This window comes from Astyanax mexicanus, chromosome 14, assembly GCF_023375975.1.
Source record: "Astyanax mexicanus isolate ESR-SI-001 chromosome 14, AstMex3_surface, whole genome shotgun sequence".
In the NCBI taxonomy this organism is placed as follows: domain Eukaryota; kingdom Metazoa; phylum Chordata; class Actinopteri; order Characiformes; family Acestrorhamphidae; genus Astyanax; species Astyanax mexicanus.
The window spans coordinates 48760653-48783693 of record NC_064421.1 but is presented as its reverse complement, the minus strand read 5'-3'; the positions used below and the strand labels follow the sequence as shown (position 1 = coordinate 48783693).

Sequence of the window (23041 nt, the reverse complement as noted above, 5' to 3'; positions counted from 1 at the left end):
GGCCTGGCAGTGAAACACTATATAAAATGCTACTGAATACACAGGGAAAGGAAGCATACATATGATAAGCGGAATGATGAGGGTTTTTAACAGTGATCACAATTGTGTTTAAAGAGGTAAATAATCAGAAACACACAGTTTGAGATCAGCAATAGCAAACGAATAACAGAGCATGAGAACAGAAGTATAAAACACACTGGAGGATTAGGGATGTAGGCTGTATTTATGAGTCTGTATCAGAGCTGGGGAATGTACCTGCATTATCTCACAGGGTTTTACTACAAGATGAACATCTGATAAACTCAAGACCTGAAAAACACGGTTACAGAGTGATAATAACAGTGAGACAGAAAGCCGGTGGAGGTCTGGGTTAAAGGTTTATGGGCAGATGAGATGAAGATGAACAAGTAGCAGAGTTAAGTGAAGTTTAAGAGTGAAGTGAATGAGGGATATGTGGAGAAGAAATGCAGGACTATTATAATATTTTTATAGTTTTATCGTATTCTGCACTTCGAGTTTATTTATCATACACTGTTTACATCTTTGTAAATTTGCACAAAAAATTATTATATACCTGTGTAACCTGCATCTTTATAATATGAACAGAAACTGGTCTATCTATCTATCTATCTATCTATCTATCTATCTATCTATCTATCTATCTATCTATCTATCTATCTATCTATCTATCTATCTATCTATCTATCTATCTATCTATCTATCTATCTCTGTACCCACCCAGAGAGAACAAGACCAACTGTGCTCTCTCGGGGCTCCATCAGCTGATGTCAAGCTGCATGACCAGGATTCAAAACCGATTGCCCGATCATAGTGGCAACACTTTAGGCCACTGGAACCACTTAGAGCCCTCTTGCTATCATAACCATGACTTTGAAGAATAGTTTGTCTCAGTAAGATTAATAAACTGTTGCTTTAAATAGAATTTAAAATGGTTTATTTTGTGTTTTTTTTATCAGGCTAAAGCCTGGTGGAAGCTGAAGACTGTTGTACATTGGCCTCTCGTAGCTTCACATAGGAAGAGACTGTCCTGGGTCCAACTTGCGGGTCATAAAGGTATTATTAATTCATTATAAAAAAATAATTGATGTAAATGGTGTGATAAAGTGCTGATATATTACGTGTTGGTTTTGCTGCAGGAAGTTTTAAAGCAGCTGAAGAGGGCACGATCCTGAAGAAATACTCGGAGAATGAGAAGCGGTGTTTTGAGAGTCTGAGAGATGACGCTCTCCAGCGTTTTGTTCCAGCGTATCACGGCGTGGTGGAGCGAGACGGAGATCTCTTCCTGCAGATGAACGACCTGCTGGTGAACTTCGATGGGCCGAATGTCATGGACTGCAAAATGGGAGTGAGGTAGGGGCTTTAGAATCAACTTATGAGGGCGGTTTCATATCTGAAAGGGTTTGTGAAATTTGGTATTTCACATTTAGTTTGGTTTCACACTGCAGAATAGTAAGAGCATTAACATACATTCTGTCATCATCACATATAGAGCTGGCTATCATTTTAAAATGTACACAAACATACTGATACATAAAACAATACTTTTTTTGATTCCTTTTTCTAAATTGCCAGGCACGGTGGATTAGTGGTTAGCACATTCACCTCCCAGCGCTTTGGGTCTTGGGTTTAAGTCCCTATCTGTGTGGGTTTACTCCGGGCTCAATACAGTCCTCCAGGTGGACGGTTGTTTCCGGTTGAGAGTATGCTGTGTGTGATTGGCTGCCGATTCTCACCAGTGTGTGTTGAGTTGAGTTGTGTGAAATGTTGAATAGCTCACCTCCGCTCTCCTGCAGCTTTTTTGAGATCCAGTAATTTTGTGCTTTTTGCCCAACAGTCTTTACAACAATCCCAGCAAAAATCACTTTTTACATCGTTTTTCAGGCTCAGAGTAGCTCCACACCTCATTGGTAGAATCCGGAGAGTCCTGATATTTAAAACGAGGCATTTAGAGCTTTCAAACTGAACAAGAAGCTTATTAAAAAACACTGTTTACATCCCATAGCATTAGCTACAGCTCTGGACTCCGCCATCACTGTACTGATTATGACTTTACTTTAATGCCTTGTTTTAAGTGTTAACGGTGTAAAAAGCGATTTATCTGCAGGGGTAAAAAAGTTAAGTGAGAAAATTGAGTTTCTTGCATTGGTCTGAAATTTGTACCACCTAGAAAAGTGTTTTCACACCGCAGACGTAGCAGATCACGGTTCAGTAGATCCGGACTGAGAACACCACTTTTGGTTGGAACAGAGTTTGGTCTGGACAATGGTTCCAGACCACAGTCCCTCACAGACCAGGGCAGGTGTGAAAGTGCTCTAAGATTATAATCTATATGCATGATGCCTCCACAACGTATTTCAGATCTACTGAACAAACAACATCCTGGTGTTCAAACATGCAACATGCTTCAAAATGTGGGGCCTAAATGTTCAGCCGTCCTCATCAGTAGGAAGTTCAAATAGAGGGCATGACAAAAAATAATCACGACTAATCGACTAATCGAACAAATAATCACCAGATTAGTCGACTACTAAAACAGTCACTAGTTGCAGCTCTAGTAGACGTGTAAAATTGTGATCTGTGATCTGTGAAGTGAATGTAGTGAAACTCTTCTTGTTGTTATCTACTTTTAAAACTATGTACTACAGATCTTAAAATAGCTTTACAGTGAAAAACACATCTTCATTCATTAAATGGTGCGAAGCGCCTCGCTCACTACCTGCTGCACGAGCTTATCTCACTAGTGCCACTCCTCATTCCAGCACAATCTCTATTGATCTAAACAATACACTTCCATAGAATCAAACTCCAATTAGTATACCTGAGAAACCTGTAGAGTAAACTGCTCCCCACCACACACCTGAATCACCATAGTATTGTCTATGTTAGCTATTAGCAATATCTGATTACACTATTATTATCAGTTCTGACGCTGTCAGTCTGTCTGCTCTGGACTCTGAACTTTACAACAAAGACTCCAATTCCCAGCATGCTCTCTCACCAGACTTCTCTGACTACAGCATTCAAGCTCTCCGAGCTTCTAATTGCTCACACCTGAGCCATGAGAGTATTGTCTATGTTAGCTATTAGCAATATCTGATTACACTATTATTGTCAATCCTGCCGCTGTCAGTCTGTCTGCTATGTACTCCAATTCCCAGCATGCTCTCTCACTCCTTGACTCTGCTGATCACGTGGCGCTATGGCGTTCACGCTCCCCGAACTTCTGATTGCACACACCTGATCTGTCTTGTATAAATATCCCCCTGTTTCTGTTGTTTCTCGCCCGTTTATTAAATCTAGCTTGCTAGCTCTTTTACTAAGCATCTTTTTTGTCTGTTTTCATTTGTTACGAAGCCATTTTTAGAGTGTCTTTTTGACTACTCTCTTGCCTTGCCCCTTTTATTGTTTGATTCCGTTGCTGACCTATTTTTCTGTTATTGACTACTCTTTAGCCTTGCCCCTAATCATCTGCATTCACTGTGTAAGAACTCCTGTTTGCTCTGGTAGGTTGTTGTTTATATTTGCTGTCATACTATTACTGACCCTTCCTGTCCTTTACTACTCCTGTAAGCCTTAACTCTTTATTATTAAACTGTGAGTTTGTTATCTGCATGTGTCCTTGGTTTGGCCCGCGTGACAATTATAACCATATAACCATATAAGCAATAATACCAACAATTTCTTTTTTATATTTTTTATCGCAAAGAAGTTAGGGTTATTAGGATACCCTGAAATAATGTAATGTAATGTAATATTTAGGGTCTGTGGGGTCGATCAGTCTTCGTCCTCATTGAATACAGATATACTGATTAGCAATAAACTATAGATTATAATTTGTGTGATCATCAATAGACAGAGAGAGAGAGAGAACATCAGTAAGAAAGAAGAGAGGGTGGAGGAGGAGGAGGTGATTACATAAATGTCTGTGGCGTAAACCATCATGATTACAGTATTCAAACAATAGATATTAATAATGGGGCAGATGGAGCTGCACAGGCTGTTCCATTATTACCCTGCTGAAGCTGAGCTCTGAATACTGATGGATCTGTAGCTGTTAGAGACTGTGTGATTAAGACGTCTTCAGTTTGTTCAGGGAAAAACCTGTTTGAGAAGCTGCACTAACCCATTAAACTGTTTCCAGGCTGTACAAAAGTATTATATTCTGTAATAAGTGTGTAATAAATGTGTAATACCTGTTTAGAGCCATATTAGAGCTAAATCCCAGCAGTAATACAGGCTTATACTGTAGAAATGGTGTGAAAATGTTTAAAACGCACTGGATGTTTCTGGGTCTGATTTTATATATATATATATATATCATGAATATTCATACATGCAAACAGGTCGCCTTCACAGTTAGAAACATTTTAAAATAAAGAGATTTTTACACTAATAACAGTCTTTGCAATGTCATATGTTACTTTACAACATGTGTAATAATGCCCTGCTAAGTGCAGTTCAGCCTATACTGATCTAGTCTTAGAGTCTCTGTAAAACACCAAATCCACCGGATTATAGACACAGAGGTGGGTAGAGTCCAGATCCAGAAAGTTAAAATCCACCTGCGGGTTTAGTTGGATTTTTACCTTTAACTAGTGTAAAAACAGAACTGTTCTAAACATCTAAACACCTACCTATCTCAATTGTACTTGGCTGGTGGTGTTTTTCCTCCATAGACTAATTCTAACCATTTGTTTCTTAGCTCTGAATTACTGGGTAAAGTATATAAACACTGATGTGTTATTCGCACAAATAACACAGGAATGAACTGCATGCTGTTCCTAGCGCTGTTAGTTATCTCCTATCTGACGAGACGGTGTCGCCGCCCGGCTTCAGCTCTGCCTGTGGGCGTTCCCGAGCCGAGGTGGGCGGGGCCATGAATACTCATTGATGGGTTGATGTAGACACAGTGCTTTTCCTGCAGCATCATAAGCAATTCAGAGAGACCTACTGTATTTCACAAACAACAAGAACAAAGAGGATTTTAGTGGAAGGAGAGATTTAAAGGAAGAGATCAAAAAATAGATCTTATTTTTTGTTATATTTGAATATGAATTTGTAAAGCCAACTGTAAATGTTCGATGAGTCAGACTGGAGTGTATATCTGTGTGTGTGTGTGTGTGTGTGTGTGTGTGGCGGGTTTCTTATGCCTGCTAAACACCTGTTCAGACTCTGGGTCTGCTTCCTGTCAGGGCAGAGGGCGGGGCCACAGCTGAAGAATAGAGAGGCCCTTCAGAGCCGACTACTGAACCACATGTTTCCTGTGTAACACACATTCTCTGTTTTCACCAACACACACACACACAAACACACACACACACACACACACACACACACACTCTCACACAAGCGTGTGTGTGGGGCGTCCCTGAGGGCTTCCTTTTCACACACTTCACACATCTCCGAGACAAACACATAAACACACACACTCATGTACGTTCAGACGCTTTGTCTGAGGAGTCCCGAGCTGACTTCCTCTTTTCAGACAGGAAGTCGAGAAAAGTTCAAGAGTGAAACAGAAAGCCGCACAAGGATACAGCAAAAATCAAGAACCACAGAAATAACTCAAAATCATTAAAGTCTTCAACTTTAATCTACAACCCCCCTCTATAATCAGTGTGTGCTTTTTTAAAACTGAAATCTCAGACTTATCTATTAATAAGTGTAATCTATTATTTAGGCTTCGTACTGTACAATGCATTTTTTTATTTAAAGACTTTTTGAGGGAGTGCAGTGATTTTTTTGTATCTGTTGGCTTCTTCTTACTTGTTTACTTCTTATTGAATACATCCTGAGAAGATCCTGAGATCATAAAAGTTATACCATCCCAGCTAGATTTAAAGTGTTAAATTAACTCTAAAGAGTTTGTATATGGCTCCACTCGCTATAGTGTAAAAACATATAAAGTTATTTATAAACTAAAGTTTTTTAGAACTCTAAAAACTAGCACTGTGTCACACCAGTGATCTCCCAGCTCCCGGCTAGCATAAAGACTCCATTTCCAATAATGCACCACACTGACATCACTCACTCACTCCCTCACATAGAACACAGTGCCTGAATGATCACCTGACACCTGTTCACCTGACTATATAAACCCCTTCATTTTATTCAGTCCCTGCCGAGTATTAGTTCTGGTTCTGTCTTACTATACGGTATTTTTGTGCTATTTGTGAACGTCTGTTTTCTGGTCTATTTTCATACATGAGGCGCACCGAATTATAATGAGCATTTTAAGAGACACTATAAAGAACTTCTAATTCAGCCGGTCTTGCCACTGGGTGGGGTGTTGGGGGTGGGATCTAACTAAGTTAAGTAAAACTAAGCTAAGTAAACAAAACTGTAATAAAAAAGACTTTCTTCATTAGTGAAATTCAAGCGAGAGCTGGATGTTAATCTACACAGATTTCTCTCCTGAAAACTGTTTATTTGGGCGAGTAATGTGCTTCTGTTTATTAACAGTAAGCTTATATTTCCAAATTTCTCCAGCACTAATGCTGGAGCATTAGCATTAGCGGCTAACCGCTAGCGGACAGCGACAGAGTGATACTGCAAATGTGCATAATTTTTGATTGGATTATTTGTAGCATGAATGTAAACAGGGAGTTTACTCAGACTATTGGGGAAAGTGTTCATATCCAGCTCTGCAAAAAATGAAGAAATCACTTCAGTTTCTGAATCAGTTTCTCAGATTTTGCTATTTATAGGTTTATGTTTGAGTAAAATGAACATTGTTGTTTTATTCTATAAACTACAGACAACATTTCTCCCAAATTACAAATAAAAATATTCTCATTTAGAGCATTTATTTACAGAAAATGAGAAATGACTGAAATAACAAAAAAGATGCAGAGCTTTCAGACCTCAAATAATGCAAAGAAAACAAGTTCATATTCATAAAGTTTTAAGAGTTCAGAAATAATCAATATTTGGTGGAATAACCCTGGTTGGTTTTTAATCAGTTTTTTTCATGCATCTTGGCATCATGTTCTCCTCCACCAGTCTTACACACTGCTTTTGGATAACTTTATGCTGCTTTACTCCTGGTGCAAAAATTCAAGCAGTTCAGTTTGGTGGTTTGATGGCTTGTGATCATCCATCTTGCTCTCTCTTCAGGACGTATCAGGAGGAGGAGCTGGAGCGAGCTCGGGAGAAGCCGAAGTTGAGGAGGGACCTGTATAATAAGATGTTGGAGGTGGACAGTGAAGCTCCTACAGCCGAGGAGCAGAAGCAGCAGGCCATCACCAAACCCAGATACATGCAGTGGAGGGAAAGCCTCAGCTCCACCAACACTCTGGGGTTCCGCATCGAGGGCGTCAAGGTACCTCCTAAACATGGTTTCAGACACTGATCCTGTTTATCAGGATTATCTCTCTTCTTTATCCAGGTTTTTTTTCGTTATGCATGAATATTGTCCTATAATTAAGAAATGATACACAGAGGAGGTGCTATAATGTAGGATATTTGCACTGCTGTGCTGCGATCGTACCACAGTTACACCACTGTTCCATTATCTCTGTTTATTGAAAGATTTTAAAGAGTTAAAGAGGAGGAGAAAATAGGATTTGATTGGTTATAAAAACTCCGCCAGTTAAAATAGTTCCATAGCTGCTCTGTTTGTAGCTGCGGTGCGCTGCATCGTTGCTAGGTTACCTGTATGTGCGGAGTAATACAGTAATACATGGAAAGCTTTGGTTACAGTGCATTACCGGCTGATAACGGTACTCATAGAACGCCTCTCAGCCAATCACATTGCAGGGTCGGAACTAACTGCGGTATAACTTTGGGAATTTAAGCTGTTGTTTGATGTAAAAATAGTGAGAATTAGACTTTTTATGAGGTAAAAATGCTTGGATAGTGTTTTACAAGCCTATTTACAACCCAGTTGTTTTGATTCTACATATAAAACATATACATTTTATAGTTTATACATACAGCCATGTCATTTCTTTTCTCTTGAAAGTAAATTATACTGCGTTTGTAGACTTGATGATCCAGTTCTTTAGGGAATTTTTTGCACTAGCACTGTTTGGTCCAGTTAAAACAGACTCTGTTTTTTGTACGGTTTTGGTGCGGCTCCTTTTAGCTGAGGCGAAATCAGTAATCACACTTGGGTTTGGCCCAAAACTAATGCCCGAGACCTGGAAAAAGGAGGTGGTCTAATTCTGATTTGACAGCAAAAGAGCTAGTGTTTAGTGCGATTAGCGGCTAATGCTAATGCTGCTGCTCCAGCTTTAGTGCTGGAGAAACTTTACTGAAAACTCACCTGTATAACTCTGTACTTCAGTGGAGTGGCTTTACTGCTCCTTAATACCTGACTGATAGAATTCATACATAAGGAGCACCAGATTATAAGGAGCTCTGATGATTTTTGGGAAAATTACAGGATTTATTCTGGGTGCACTAGACTTTACACTGTTCTCTTTACGTCCTTCACTGACCGGAAACAAAGCATCAGATGAGGTGCTGTCCCTGCAGGGGAGCATAGTGAAAACGGGATGCAGCGGTATGAATTATTCACAGCACGTAGGCTTAAATGTCAACATACGGTAAAGGTTGCGCTGCAAATATTGACTTGTAATAATTGCATGTACTGTATGTCATTTCCTTTATAGAGCAGAAAACTGCAAGTACTGAGAGTAATCTGCACAGATAGACTACAGTTTAAGACAGTTTAAGTTATGAATTAATGTTTACAGTAAAATATAAAACCCATTTAGCAGCTGATTAATATCAGATACAGAGCTTCTGATGTGCTCAGACCCACCGCCTTCACAGAGTCATATAATCAGCTGATAAATATACAGAATAAAGAATAAAAGAAATACAGAATATAAGAATATATATATATGGTGGTTATAACCTGTATAAAAGTACATATTGTCCCTAGGGGTGTGCCATATCGTATCGTACACAATAGTATTGCCAACATTTTTTTATATGGTGATTATTGATATTATACCCTGAAATATGGTGCTAATTATCACATCAGGGTAGGATTTTTTTTTTACTGTTTTTATCAAAAGAAAAATTCACACTGTTCTCATTTCCCATTATATATCTACTAGAGACTGATTATATCTGTACAGTATCATTTATTTTACTTTAATCCTGGATATATGGAGATATTTGGAGTGCATTATTATTAGTATTATCATGACTAATATTTCTGGATCATTGACTTCTGTTACAAATCTGATAAAATACTTGTATTTTTTTAATATCTCAGACAGTTAGGTTTGTGACATATCATATAATATCGTATGCAATAATAAAATGTAATTTTCTTTTTGCTGCAGTATTTTTTAACAATTTTTTTTAAATTCAGTGTATTGTCATAATGCCAAGAGTGTTATAATCGCAAAAATACCATGATATATCGTGATATTATTTTAGGGCCATAACGCCCACTAGGGGTGGGCAATATATTATCGTATACAATATATCGTGACACAGAAATATCATGATATTAAAAATCCATATGGTGATAATAGGGCTGTTCTGTCTTAAAAGTAGTCTATTATTTACTGTGAAGCTTTAGGTGTATTTATTGTATAATTGTTTTAGTTTGCAGTTTATATGCATGCACTAAATATTCTGCAATATTATTATTATTTGCTGCATTATATTATTTTATGCTATATTATTTATTTTGCCACATTATGATTATTCTGTTATACTCTTATACTATATTCCTGAAATTAATGAATTATTTTAGTTTTTCTATATCGCCAAGTATATCGTTATCACAAAAATACCCTGAAATATCGTGATATTATTTTAGAGCCATATCGCCCACCGCTAATCGTACCTCCAAGTATCTCCAAAACAGCAACTCTCATTACATGTAAATATAGTAGAGTTATGGAAAGTGAAAGTTTATAAAGTTTACAGAACTTTACAAATTTTCTCTATTTCTTTTTCTGTAGAAAGATTCACTATGTGTACCGTGATCTCTTTATCACCATGTTTAACGTGCAATATTTTCTCACCTTTTCATCTACTGTTTATTTGCTATTGATTCACTGTGTTAGTCCTTAGACATTACATAATTCTGAATTATCATTAGCAGACTATGGGTCAGTTTTCCGGGCAGGGATTAAGCCTAGTTGCAGACTTGTATGTGTCTTTTCTCTGATTAAACTCGATCAAATTTGTGATTAATCTTCCAGAAAGCAGATGGAACGTGTCACACAGACTTTAAGAAGACTCGGTCGAGGGAGGACGTAACGCAGGTCTTCAGGGACTTCGTCAGCGAGAACGGAAACATAATTGTACGTATTTATTATACGACCAATCGAACAATCCACACAACACATCTATTTAAATAAACAGCCCTTTCTTTTTACCCCCTAAAACATCACATTCAGATCTGAACTGGTCTTGCCTGAGAAGATCACATAAATCAGTCGATTTTTAAAATTTAAACTCATAAAAATCACTTTACTCGAGCTCTTTTAACCCTTTCAGACCTGAATTATGTGCCAGTGTTGAAAAAAAAGATGAATAATAATTATTATCATTATTAGAAGAAGAAGAATGCATTTCACACAAAGGAAGACTTGAATATTATAATATAAAATCTATATTAACATTAAATCCATTCAACTAAAATAGATAACTTTTTACGTTTAACATTTTATTTTAGATTTGATATCAGCGTTTTTGTTCACGAGCCGTCCCTAAACAGTAAAATACACATGAAAGAGTTTTCTAAATTACACTTTTACAATTAATACAATTAATAAAAATGAGCTTTTTAATTCGCCTCTTTAATTCGGCTCAAGTGCTGTTATATATATATATATATATATTTTCAATGCAGTGGGCGGGGCTAAGATTTTAATTAATTTATTGGCTTATAAACGTTTTCATTGGCCCGTTTATAGTCTATTCTTGTTAAAAAAAACAGGTCTCAATTAGTGTCAGGGTCTGAAAGGGTTAAATAATGTAGAGTTTTACTGAAACAATGGGTGTTTATATCTGATCAGGCTGTAATAATAGAATAATAAAGAATGTTGGACAGGAGCTGATATATTGATTTTATTTATTGTGAACAGGTTAGTGGGGACAGGAAATAGAAATAGGACAGGAAGCCAGATAAAGACAAACATTCAGACCAACACTGACCATAAACTGGTGAAACATGTAAAATGAGGACAGTTTGTTACAGGATAGTATTATTATCAGCTCACACCAGCAGAAAAACACTGATTCTAATGCGAGTACGATAGATGAGTGTAGTGTTTGTGAGCAGTGAATTTATTCTGTTTGATTTAAAGTTACTGTTTCATTCTATGTTTCTGTCTGAACTCTGTGTGTTTCAGAGCTCCTACATTAGGAGGCTGGAGGAAATCAGACAGGCTCTAAAGGCTTCAGAGTTCTTCATGAAACACGAGGTAAATTAGATTATAAATATTTGAACACCAAAATTATTTGGATAAAGGATAAAAGACCAAATATTTATTATTACTATTATTATTTATTATTTTAATATATGTTTAATTGATTTTTAATCATTCAGCACTGCTGTATACTAAGAAACTGCAGGTTTAAGTTCATGTTTGGTATTTGCTTGGTACCAGTTTACCATCCTTTTGTAAACTGTCTTAACATTTCTATGTTTACCAAATATCCGACTGTGTAAATTGTGCTCACATGTAACTTGAGAAGCACTACTGAGGTACAGACATTCATTACTGGAGTAGCACTACTGAGGGATGTGTATAGTTAGAATAGCTCTATGAGGCACCTTTATGATTACAGTATTTTTCGCGCTATAAAGCACACTATTAATAAACGTCTATTTTCTGGTCTATGTTTTTATACATAAGTGACAATAGTTAAAACAGGGGTTTACAGTAAGCTTAGATTTCCAATATTTTAGCACGGTTAGCAGCAGCGCTAGTCGCGGTGAGCTAGCACTTAGCGCTGTGGTTAGCAGCAATTGCTAATACTGCTACAGCCTTAGTGCTGGAGAAACTTCACTGAAAACTCACCCTTATAACACTTTACTTTTACTTTTCTCAGAGTGACTTTACTGCTTCTTAATATCTGACTGGTAGAATTTATACATAAGGAGCACCGGGTTATAAGGAGCTCTGATGATTTTTGGGGAAAATTACAGGATTTTAAGTGCAGCTTATAGTGCAAAAAATACAGCCTCCCTAGCCGAGGGACATTCATAATTACAGTGGCACTACTGAGGTACACTTAGGATTAGAATAGCACTATTAATTCACTCATGTATTACTGTAATAGCACTGCTAACTAAGTCTATGGTTCAAGTAACCCTGCTAAAGTAAACCCATGATTAAAATTACACTTCTAGGGTAATGATAATACCTTAGAATGATGAAAGAGCTAGTGCTTAGTGTACTTAGCGGCTAATGGTAATACTGCTGGAGAATTCCTTAATACCTGACTGATAGATAAGACGCAATAAGCATTTTGGGAGAATTAAAGTATTTTAACTGCACCTTTTAGTGCAAAAAATACAATACTATGTCTTCGACCAAATGTTTCAGTATGTTTTTTCAGTTTTTGCATGTTTAGTGTATTTCTACTCCAGTTTTGACAATGTAATCTGAAACCAAATATGTAGTAAAACCTGTAAAACACTAGAACTGAGACTTAAAAATGACACACGTCTTAAAAATAAAGGAAAATCACTTTTTGTTATTTTTAAGGTCATCGGGAGTTCGCTGCTGTTCATCCACAATCAAGCGGAGCGCGCAGAGGTCTGGCTGATCGACTTCGGGAAGACCACGCCGCTTCCAGACGGACAGACGGTGGACCACTGGAGCCCCTGGCAGGAGGGGAACCGAGAGGACGGATATTTATGGGGTCTGGAGAACCTCCTCCATACCCTCACCTCACTAAACACAGAGTGCTCACCACAGCGTGTTCACACTCAGCGTTCACTATGATAACTCTCCATCTGATCTCCAGACGAGGAGGAAACGGAGACAGGGACTCTTTCACAGCGTGCCGCGGACACAAGTGACGTCACCATCTCCTTATTTACAGGATTCAGCCGAAAAATCTCTCGTTTCTGACTCATCCGTCGAGTTCGTCTCGAGTTTTCTCTTTATACGAGTCACTGATCAGCAGAGCTGCTTCTAAACTTCACCTGGTGCTTCTTATTTTTCTCTAGATATGATCAAACCCCACAGCAATGCATTTAAAATAATCCAACAGCCATAATCAACACTATAAACACATACAGCTCGGTAAAAAATGAGGACATTGGTTTTAGCAGAAATAAGGTACTATACATATATTTTACATTCTAGTTTTTAGACAAAAATGAAAAAACAACATGACCAAATGCTAATGCTAAGTAAAAAATGGTAAAATGATGACAAGCTGTTGGCTGTTGGTGTTCAATAGACCAATATACAGCTCTGAAAAAAAAATATTTCAGTTTTTCTGATTTTGCAATATGTTTGAGTGGAATAACCCTGGTTGGTTTTTCATGCATCTTGGCATCATGTTCTCCTCCACCAGTCTTACACACTGCTTTTGGATAACTTTCTCAAGCAGTTCAGTTTGGTGGTTTGATGGCTTGAGATGATACATCTTGCTCTTGATTATATTCCAGAGGTTTTCTGTTTGGTAAAATCAAAGAAACTCAGCATTTTTAGATGCTATCTTTTTTTTCAGAGCTTTGTATTCTCAGGCACTTTTATTTTATTTTATTTTTTAGCACAGATTAGCTTTAAATGGTTATTTAATTTACATTGTTTGATATTGTCATTTTTCTTCTTCTTCTCGTAGATAAAGACCGAGCCTAAGCCAGAGTTACTGGTTATGGCATGTTTTTGGCTGCAAAATGATTTCCAACCTCAGGTCTATTAATAAACGCCCAATCCCTTTAACATGAGCGGGCACGCTGGGTTACGCTGGGTTGCGTTGCTAACGTTTTCATGAGTCTTACAGGTTTTTAACATGGACATGAACCGGGATGTTCTCGTAAAATAAGAAAATCGCCTACAGAAAAAAAACAGGGAGCACAAAGTAACAGCGCTTTCACGTAAAAATCAAACCCAATCCTAACGTCTAGACTCTACAGCACATAAAAGATAAATCCATTACATCAGCTAGTGTAGCACTTATATACCACACAATAACCTTTATACTCATAAATAATATATTATACAGCAAAATCCACAGTTAATCCTGCAAAAACACAAAAATTTGCACAATGCTATTGGCTGCTATCTTTCATCAGCTTTCTCGCCATTATATTTTAATTCATATTCTACAGAATCTCTCTCACAGGAATCATTTGCTATTTAATTCTAAATAAATAGAAAATAACAATGTAAATGAAAATCCCTGTAGATAAATAAGCATTTAAGGCGTAAGCATGTAAGGCCCCCCCCCAATACCCCCATATAATTCGCACCCTGGGTCAGACTGTAACGTTAAAAAAGCAATGTTGCGAGAACATTATAAAAATGTGTGATATATAATAATAGTTTGCATCAAAGCATCAGATTAAATAAATAAAAATACATGTTTCTCATACAACCTTCCCAGCTAGACGAATACTAGACAAAACAACATTAAGGAAAAGTAAAAGTAACATTCTCAAAACTAAAAATTAAAACTTTGACACAAGTGCTGTTGTTAATGTTTAAAACCATTCAATTAAAACATTCTGAGAACGTTACCTCTCCATCTTCAGCTCAACAACAGCTCTGTGTTCATGCTTTGTTTTTGTGTTTCTCAGCTCTGGGTGTTGTGAAATGAATCACTTGTTTGTGTGGGCCTGGTGATGATGGTGACTGTATAAAAGTGTAAAAGTCTGTTAGAGGGTGAGCACTGGCTGAACGCTGGATATGACTCACCAGCGAAGTCCCTACCATGAAGTTTTGCTGGTAATAAGAACACATGACACACTGTTTCCAGAAATGTAGTGTAGAATTATATATACAGTATGTGTGCTGTAAGACTACAAATATAACAGCTCAATTTCTGGGTCACTAGAGAACTAGAGATGTTGGGCTTCCTAAATACACCCCATTATTAAAGCTCACCTTATTATTATTATTATTATTATTATTATTATTATTGTTTCATGAGTCCAATCCAGTGTCCAACTCAGAGGAAGCCCATGTCAAACCCATCCTGCTCCCAGAGGTAAGCTATTGGTTACCTAGTGCGCATGATTAGCATTATTAGCATTATTAGCATTTGCCTGACATTACTTTCACCATGTTTCATATTTGACTGGCCGTGCTAACAAACCCTGACGATCTTTACAACTTAAATTAATTGGCTGTTCCCAGCTGGAATTTCAACACTGAATCACTGTTGGATTTGATGTTAATTTTGAACAGACCACTGAAGTCATGGCGTCATTTTGTAGTCTGCGCCATGTTGTTTATGCCCATATTTGGGTTCCATGTCTAAGTGGTGTCTGTCACATTCTGTGCTGTACGTTTTATTCTGTGTACATTTACCTCCTAAATATCACTGGATCTGTTTCCTTTTTTGGAGCGGCCCGCGAGGTATTTTAGAAGTAGACTGAAAGTTGGCCCGCTGTTAAGCACGTTTTTATAATGTGAGATTAAACGCTAGGTGTTGTTTGAACGCTAGGTGTTAGAAACGGGCCAAAGAGTCTAAAAGCAGAGAGAGTGCGCAGTTGTAACACAGAAAAACGGGCCAAAGAGTCTAAAAGCAGAGAGAGTGCGCATTTCTAGAGCAGAAAAACAGGCCAGAGTCTAAAAGCGGAGAGAGTGTGCATTTCTAGCACAGAAAAAGGGCCACAGAGTCTAAAAGCGGAGAGAGTGTTCAGTTGTAGCACAGAAAACAGGCCAAAGAGTCTAAAAGTGGAGAGAGTGCTCATTTCTAGCACAGAAAAAATGGGCCAAAGAGTCTAAAAGTGGAGAGAGTGCGCATTTCTAGCACAGAAAAAATGGGCCAAAGAGTCTAAAAGCGGAGAGAGTGTTCAGTTGTAGCACAGAAAACAGGCCAAAGAGTCTAAAAGCGGAGAGAGTGCGCATTTCTAGCTCAGAAAAACGGGCCAAAGAATCTAAAAGCGGAGAGAGTGCGCATTTCTAGCTCAGAAAAACGGGACAAAAGAGTCTAAAAGCGGAGAGGGTGCGCATTTCTAGCACAGAAAAACGGGCCAAAGAGTCTAAAAGTTGCCGTAATTAAGGAGTTTAATATTAAGAGACATCATGAAATCATCAATTTGAAAAATCTTAGTTTACACAACACTGTCAAAGATAGATAAAGATAATAAGTCAAGTAAAATGGTGTGTAAATGAAAATATAATAATGTATTATTTAAATAATGTATTATTTAAAGTGGTATATTTCATTATTTGTTTTATTACAGTTAAAATATATTTCTCCTTCTGGCCCCCAACAAAAAAAGTTTGGACACCCCTGCATTAGATAAACGCTGGCACTTTTCTCATTACAACTCTTAATCGATCTGGTAATTCAGAGGATCCAGTGATATTTAGGAGGTAAATAAAACGTACAGGGTTCTGAACATATTTACAGAAAAGTTAATCAATGATAATTTGCTAACGTTGTTTTAACATCGTACGTTCATCTTTTAATAAACCGTAACTCACATTCAGGATGATCAAATTGCTTTAATTACTACAAGTAGCTTAAAAATCCTATGGTTGAGGACATGATGTTGATTCATCGTGAAAAATTTCAACAGTTGCACAATCATTTAAGATTTAATATTGTTTTAAAGTTGTTTCAGTGTTGTTGGTTGGTTGTTTTCCAGCTGGGATGGCTCATAGCTTTATCCCCAACACACAGGATTTACTAGTATAAAGAAACAGGATGAGAAAAATAAGTTCAGTTATTGAGATAAAAAAATCTAACCAGACAAACACTGCCCTCCTCTGACAGAACCCGGTATTGAACTGTTGTTGAACTGAATCAGGTGTGAACACACACTCAGATACACTTACTCCCCCTCTGTGCTGAACTCCTGTGCTGAAACGTCACATAGATGATATTTAATTTTGCATGTATGTAAATGTGTGTGGGTTTACACAGGGTTGTGGGATTTGAGACCACTTACCCTACTGTTTATATTTCTTTATTTTCTACTTGAAGATCAAACTCGTATGCAATGAATCAGCCTGTGAACAGGAAATAGAAATATACTTCTGATGATTATTTTTTAGAGATTGTTGTAAAGAAAGGTACCTGTGAGTAATGAATGATTACTGATTGATTAAGGCTTTACTAAGACCCTGTTTACACCTGATCACTTTATGTGACTTAAGTATTAGGATTATATCAAATATCAAAATGCAAGTGTAAACACCCACTGTGTTTGTCTATTTATAGGTTTATGTTTGAGTAAAATGAACATTGTTGTTTTATTCTATAAACTACAGACAACATTTCTCCCAAATTAAAAAAATAAATAAAAAATTAAGAGCATTTATTTGCAGAAAATCTAATTAGAAATCAATATTTGGTGGAATAACCCTGGTTGGCATCATGTTCTCCTCCACCAGTCTTACACACTGCTTTTGGATAACTTTATGCTGCTTTACTCCTGGTGTAAACATTCAAGCAGTTCAGTTTGGTGGTTTGATGGCTTGTGATCATCCATCAATCAAAGAAACTCATAACAGTCAGATTTCAGTCTGATTAATATTTGATGTAAATGCATGTGGTTTAAATCTTACTATACAATCCAGATACTTATCAAATGAAATAAAGTCCAGGTGTGAACAGGGTCTGAGTTTCTGTGGTGTTCAGCATTAAGTGTAAGGCTATGTTCAGATTTGTTTCTTAAATCAGATCAGATGAGATGAGTGTACACACTGTAATTTGGTAGTAATTGATCAGATTGGATTTGTTTGGCTTTTCTGTACAATCTTATTTTTGATAATCTGTATATTTACTGATTATAATCTCATTTCAAACCACTTCCAAATCTGGTTTAGATCAAAAATCAGTACAGATACAGTTGAGATTTGGGCCGACAGTCTGAACATAGCCGAAGGTTCTGGGAAGAGATTTTTATATTTATCTGTATTTCTATCAAAGTATTTTTCAAATCGGACAAATTTTGAATGTTGAAACACTATGATTTCAGGGATCTGGTGAAAGTATTTCTTGTCACAGAATGTAAATATTTTAAACTTTCTCATAAAAATCATGAAAAATGAAACATTGCTTTCTGTTTTATAGAAGATAGAGCTCATCACTCTATCTAATGTTTATTAATGTACTGTGGGATGATGGGATAGATAGATAGATAGATGGATGGATGTGAAAAAAGGTAGATAAATAGTTAAATAGACAGACAGAGATAGATAGATAGACAGACAGACAGACATATGTTAGACAGACAGACAGATAGATGGACAGAAATAGATAGATAAGTTAGTTAGACAGACAGACAGACATCTGATAGATAGAAAGACAGACAGATAGACAGACAGATGGATAGAAAGACAGACAGATAGACAGACAGATGGATAGATAGGTAAGTTAGACAGACAGAATAATATGCATCAGTTATGATAGATAGATAGATAGATAGATAGATAGATAGATAGATAGATAGATAGATAGATAGATAGATAGATAGATAGATAGATTACGCTCAGAATCATTTAATCTTTAATAAAAAACAGTGTTTATTTCAGGTCTAGGATTACACAGTGGAGAATCCTAGAGAACGCTTCCTGTGGAACAAAAAACAAACTTTGTAAAATAATAATTTTTCCTCTTATTTTACTGAAGATGCTGCAAATCCCCTCAGAAACTCTGGGTTTTCTGCAGCTCGCTGGCAGTGATAAGACACAATAATCAAATAAACAGTGAATAAACATATTAACGTAAGTAAAGCTACATACTGTAATCGTTAGTTTAAATGTACAGCATTCATTTACCTGGTTAAGAGAAACTAATTCTATATATAATCCCATTAAAGGCTCGCTGTAAGTGTAGCTGTAAGAGAGAGAAATAAAGACGCAAACGATACAAACATTAAACATAATTAGAACCTTACAAAAAAATTAGCTTTAACATATAATCTGAAAAAGTATACGTCAAATATCAGCTCAAAAAAAACATAAAAGAAAGAATAATTATTAGAAATAATCAACTTTAGGAACATTCACATTCTTAAATTAACGTCTTGAACTGGTATAAAGATGGCTTCTCAATAATCCCTGACCTTAACAATCAAGAGCATCGTTTCACAAACGTATTTCCAAAATATATAAATCTTAAAACTAAAATCACACCAGTTTAAATGTTAAATCTTTCTTTTTTTACATTTTTTGTTAGAAATAAAAAAGATAGTGTTATTACAATACCTGCATCCTTCAATCAATTCTAATGTGATTTCACCTCATTTTCATAAGTTTTGAAAAAAAAAATCTGGACACTAACAAAAATATGTTTTATCAGAATGTTTTGAGAAATTTAGCAAATTACCATAATTATAACACAAGAAAACCATTGGTAGTCGTGTTCAAAAAAGAAACAAGGAATAATCAAAAGTATTTATGATATCATTGCCACCCATTGAAAAACAGGTATCTCCAAAAAAGCAACTTTACAGGAGATAAAAAAACTTTTTTAAAAGAGTAAATTTCTGGTCATTTTTAAGAATTTCTATTGGTTCATTCATTATAAAATTTAGACGCAGTGCCCTATCAGGACGGAATTAGTTTCTCAGTGGATTTTTCTCTTTTATGTTATAATTATCTACTGTTTTTCTCTGAACTCCGTGCTCCTCCGGTAATTTTAGTCCTGTCCGGACGCACATCTCTGAGTTTCGTCTCCTCGCCTTTAATAAAATAGATATTTGTCCACTGCCGCGCACCGTAATTACACTTTGGGCGTGCCACGGTTTCCACGGAGATCCACGTTAAAAACACAACAGTGAGTGGAAATGGAGGAGCTACTGAACACTTTGATGTCATGTGACCAAGAAAAACTAAAGCCTAAAAATTCACTGATCCTCCTGTTTTTACAATTGCAGTCTGGATGCGGGAATTTTCAAAAACAGTAGATAATTCAGCCTGTGATTTTCTCAGAGGACGTCTGAGAAATAAAAACACCTACATGATCGTTCTGGACGGGAATAAAATCACAGAGGATAAAAAAAAAACATAAAAGAGAAAATTACCCAGAACCCCCTGAGAAACTAATCCCATCTGGATAGAGCTTAAGGGACAGTTTATGTAATAACCTAAAAATGGACAAAAATGGAGATACTTGTGTTTCATTGGACAGCAACAATATATTTATGGAAATTAGCAGTAAGCCAGTTCACCTTTCATTTTAGAGTGCTTCTAATATTCCTCCCAAAATCAGCCTGAACAATCCCAACCCACCTTAAACAGTGAAACACCACCACTGTGTTTAATATCAAAATTAAAACCAGATAAAACAAAAGAACTAAAAGAAACACAGAACTTTTAACCAAACATGTGGAGGGTTTTACTCCCATTAACCTCTATTAGCCTCAACAATCTGAAATATCATCAGGTCTGCACGCTTCCCTCGGTGCTTCTCGTTCTCCAAAATCAAAAATATCTCTCTATTAAACTCAAATTCAATTTAAGAAAAGCTGAATTTTGCATTTTAAATTTGTGGGTATTAACAGTGACTCCTAATCTTGTGTATTACAGGTTTACAGGAACATCTCAAAAAATTATAATTGAAAAGTTTCTTTATTTTAGTAATTCAGTTGAAAAAGTACCAATTGGTCTTATTTAATATTCTAATTTTCTGAGACACTGATTTTTGGGTTTTCATTGGTTGTGAGTGATAATCATCAATAATAAAGGAAATAAACATTTAAAATAGATCACTCTGTGTTTAATACATCTATATAATATATGAGTTTCACCTTTTCAGCTGAATTACTGTAATAAAGTTTCTTCAAACTTTTCAATGATATTTTTTTTTTTATGAGATGCACCTGTAAAAAATGCAAACAAACCAAACAAATAAAAAAATATATCCCACTTTGGATCCTAATGTGTTTCTTGTCCAAATCTTGAAGCGGATCATTGTCTAAACATTGATCATGACCATGAAACATGGGAATCCAGTGTATATATTGGTTAGCCTCACAGCAACCAGCCAGTGGAATATATTTATCGTTCTACAATAACAGGACCTGTTAATCAGCCTCCTTCTCTGCAGTAGCTGATGCTCAGTATCGTATGTCTGTTCTTCAGCAGGATCTCAGGAAGTCTCCAGTGTAGCGTATACAAAAAACATCACAGGAAAACAATACCTATGGATTCACGGGGGAACCTGAAGTGGGTTAGATGAGGTTCTGCTGGGTGTTCTTCAGTGGTTCTTCAGTGTAGTGCGGTGCTTCAGTCAGTGCAAGGTTTGGAGAAGATGCTACACGGGGGTGACGCTCAGGTCTTCGGACAGCGAGAAGCCGGAGTCTCTGTCTCGGGTGGGTTTCTCAGGCTTGGTGTGTCTCCTGACGTCCTCGTGTCCGTAGCTGGCGTGGCGTTTGACTAGCGGTTTGTGGATGCCGGAGGAGGAAGCCAGGCCTAGAGCTGCTAGACCGAGTGAAGAACGAGCTGCAGAGCTGTAGCTAGTGCTAACGCTAGCGCTGAAGTTAACGCTAGAGTTAGCGCCAAAGCTAATACTCGGCTCTGGAGACCTGGCGACTACTAAAGGCAAGCTCTCAGCTTCGTAACTCTGCTCATCGTACGCGTAATTTACATTCCCGCAGGGGAAGCTCTGAAGCTTCGCCAGATCCATGACCGCGGCGAGCGGACCCCCAGCAGCTCCGGCGGGACCCTTCCGCGACGTAATTCCAGAAGATCCTGGAGAACTAGCGATGATGGTGGTCGTCTGAGAAGGTGCAGGAGATCCGGTCGAGCACGGGGAAGTATTAGCTTCAGTTCCAGAGTCGTTGTGCTCTGAGGTAGAGGTAGACGTAGGCAGGGTGGTGGAGGAGATGGAGGAGGTGGTGGAGGTGGAGGACGACAGAGGCATGGACTGGGTGTGAGACAGCGCCGTCTTCCCCCGCCCAAAGCTCTCCAGAACCCAGGAACCGTAGGTGGGGTTCCACAGGTTCTTGGTTTTGTTTTTCAGTTTCTGGCTGCCCGAGGAAGAGCTGGATCTCGAACACGGCCGGTGATCCGGAACCTGCAGCCAGGAGCCGGAGCAGGATCCAGATCCGGATCCGGACGCAGGAACCAGCTCCGCCCAGCACGGATCCAGAGCTTCACGGTAGGTGGTCACCTCCTGAGCCGGCTGGGTCGGTCGCTGTAGCAGCAGGCGGGGTTTGTGGACCTGAGGGACCGGGTTGGAGATGCCAGGCTGCAGAGGAGCGTCCTGAGAGACGGAATGAGTCACCAGGAGAGGCGTCATGCTGCCGGATCCTTCCGGACGAATCACAGTGCTGCCTTCCTCCTCCACCGCCGGACCGTACTCCACTGGGAGAGGCGTGTTGATGACGTCCGGGTCCTGAACCAGAGGAGAAAAGGGTGGAAAGAGTTTGATATTTAGAGAGATTTAGAGTTTCAAGGCTTTTGCTTTAAATGTCAGGACTCTCCAGATTCTAACAATGAAGTGTGGAGCTACTTTGAGCTGAATAACGGTGTAAAAAGTGATTTATCTAAAGGGGCAAAATATGCCCCATTTAAACCCATTCTAGCCTGTTCAGACAAACAATGGTTTCTTGTGAAATTAGATCCATACAAGGAATTAAAGGAGACTTTACAGTTCCAGACATGTGGAACATGAGGTGGAACGAAATTGTAATCTCACGGTCCAGTTCCACCCAAGAGCTATTGTTATGTAGCTAAAATAAAATAAGAATAAGATAAGAATAAAATGAATCTTTATAAAAAAAAATAATTGCACCTTTAAAAGCAGTCCAAAAAGTATGGACATTATTTAGCAACTAATTAAAAATGCCTGCCCTGAATATTAGAGAGAGTGCTTGATTTAGGGCGTGTCAGTGTGTCGTTGCTATTGTAACGTCAGGAAAGGTACAGGTTGTGAGCCTCAAAATGCACAAAAAGCA

At 37.6% G+C, this 23041-nt stretch overlaps 2 protein-coding genes across 6 annotated transcripts in view; one reads left to right on the top strand and one right to left on the bottom strand.

Annotated features, from left to right (window-relative positions):
• Positions 1 to 18190, top strand: part of itpka (inositol-trisphosphate 3-kinase A) — a 29244-nt gene extending 11054 nt beyond the window's left edge. For all 4 annotated transcript variants that reach the window (XM_049463447.1, XM_022672545.2, XM_049463445.1 and 1 more), the window contains 6 exons: positions 978 to 1074; positions 1158 to 1371; positions 7138 to 7342; positions 10194 to 10295; positions 11349 to 11420; positions 12711 to 18190. In XM_049463447.1, coding sequence (XP_049319404.1) covers positions 978 to 1074; positions 1158 to 1371; positions 7138 to 7342; positions 10194 to 10295; positions 11349 to 11420; positions 12711 to 12950 — 930 coding nt within the window. In that variant the 3' untranslated portion in view covers positions 12951 to 18190. The remainder of the gene's footprint in view (positions 1 to 977; positions 1075 to 1157; positions 1372 to 7137; positions 7343 to 10193; positions 10296 to 11348; positions 11421 to 12710) is intronic.
• The window catches only part of ltk (leukocyte receptor tyrosine kinase), a 138636-nt gene that overhangs the window by 50777 nt on the left and 64818 nt on the right, over positions 1 to 23041 (bottom strand). The window contains exon 29 of one of the 2 annotated variants that reach the window (XR_007424003.1): positions 20097 to 22479. Coding sequence is in view for 1 of the 2 variants with exons in the window: in XM_049463424.1 (XP_049319381.1) it covers positions 21397 to 22479 (1083 nt within the window). In the remaining variant the exon portion in view is untranslated. Of the gene's footprint in view, positions 1 to 18637; positions 22480 to 23041 lie in introns of those variants that run through there. The other variant, XM_049463424.1, reaches the window with a different exon arrangement.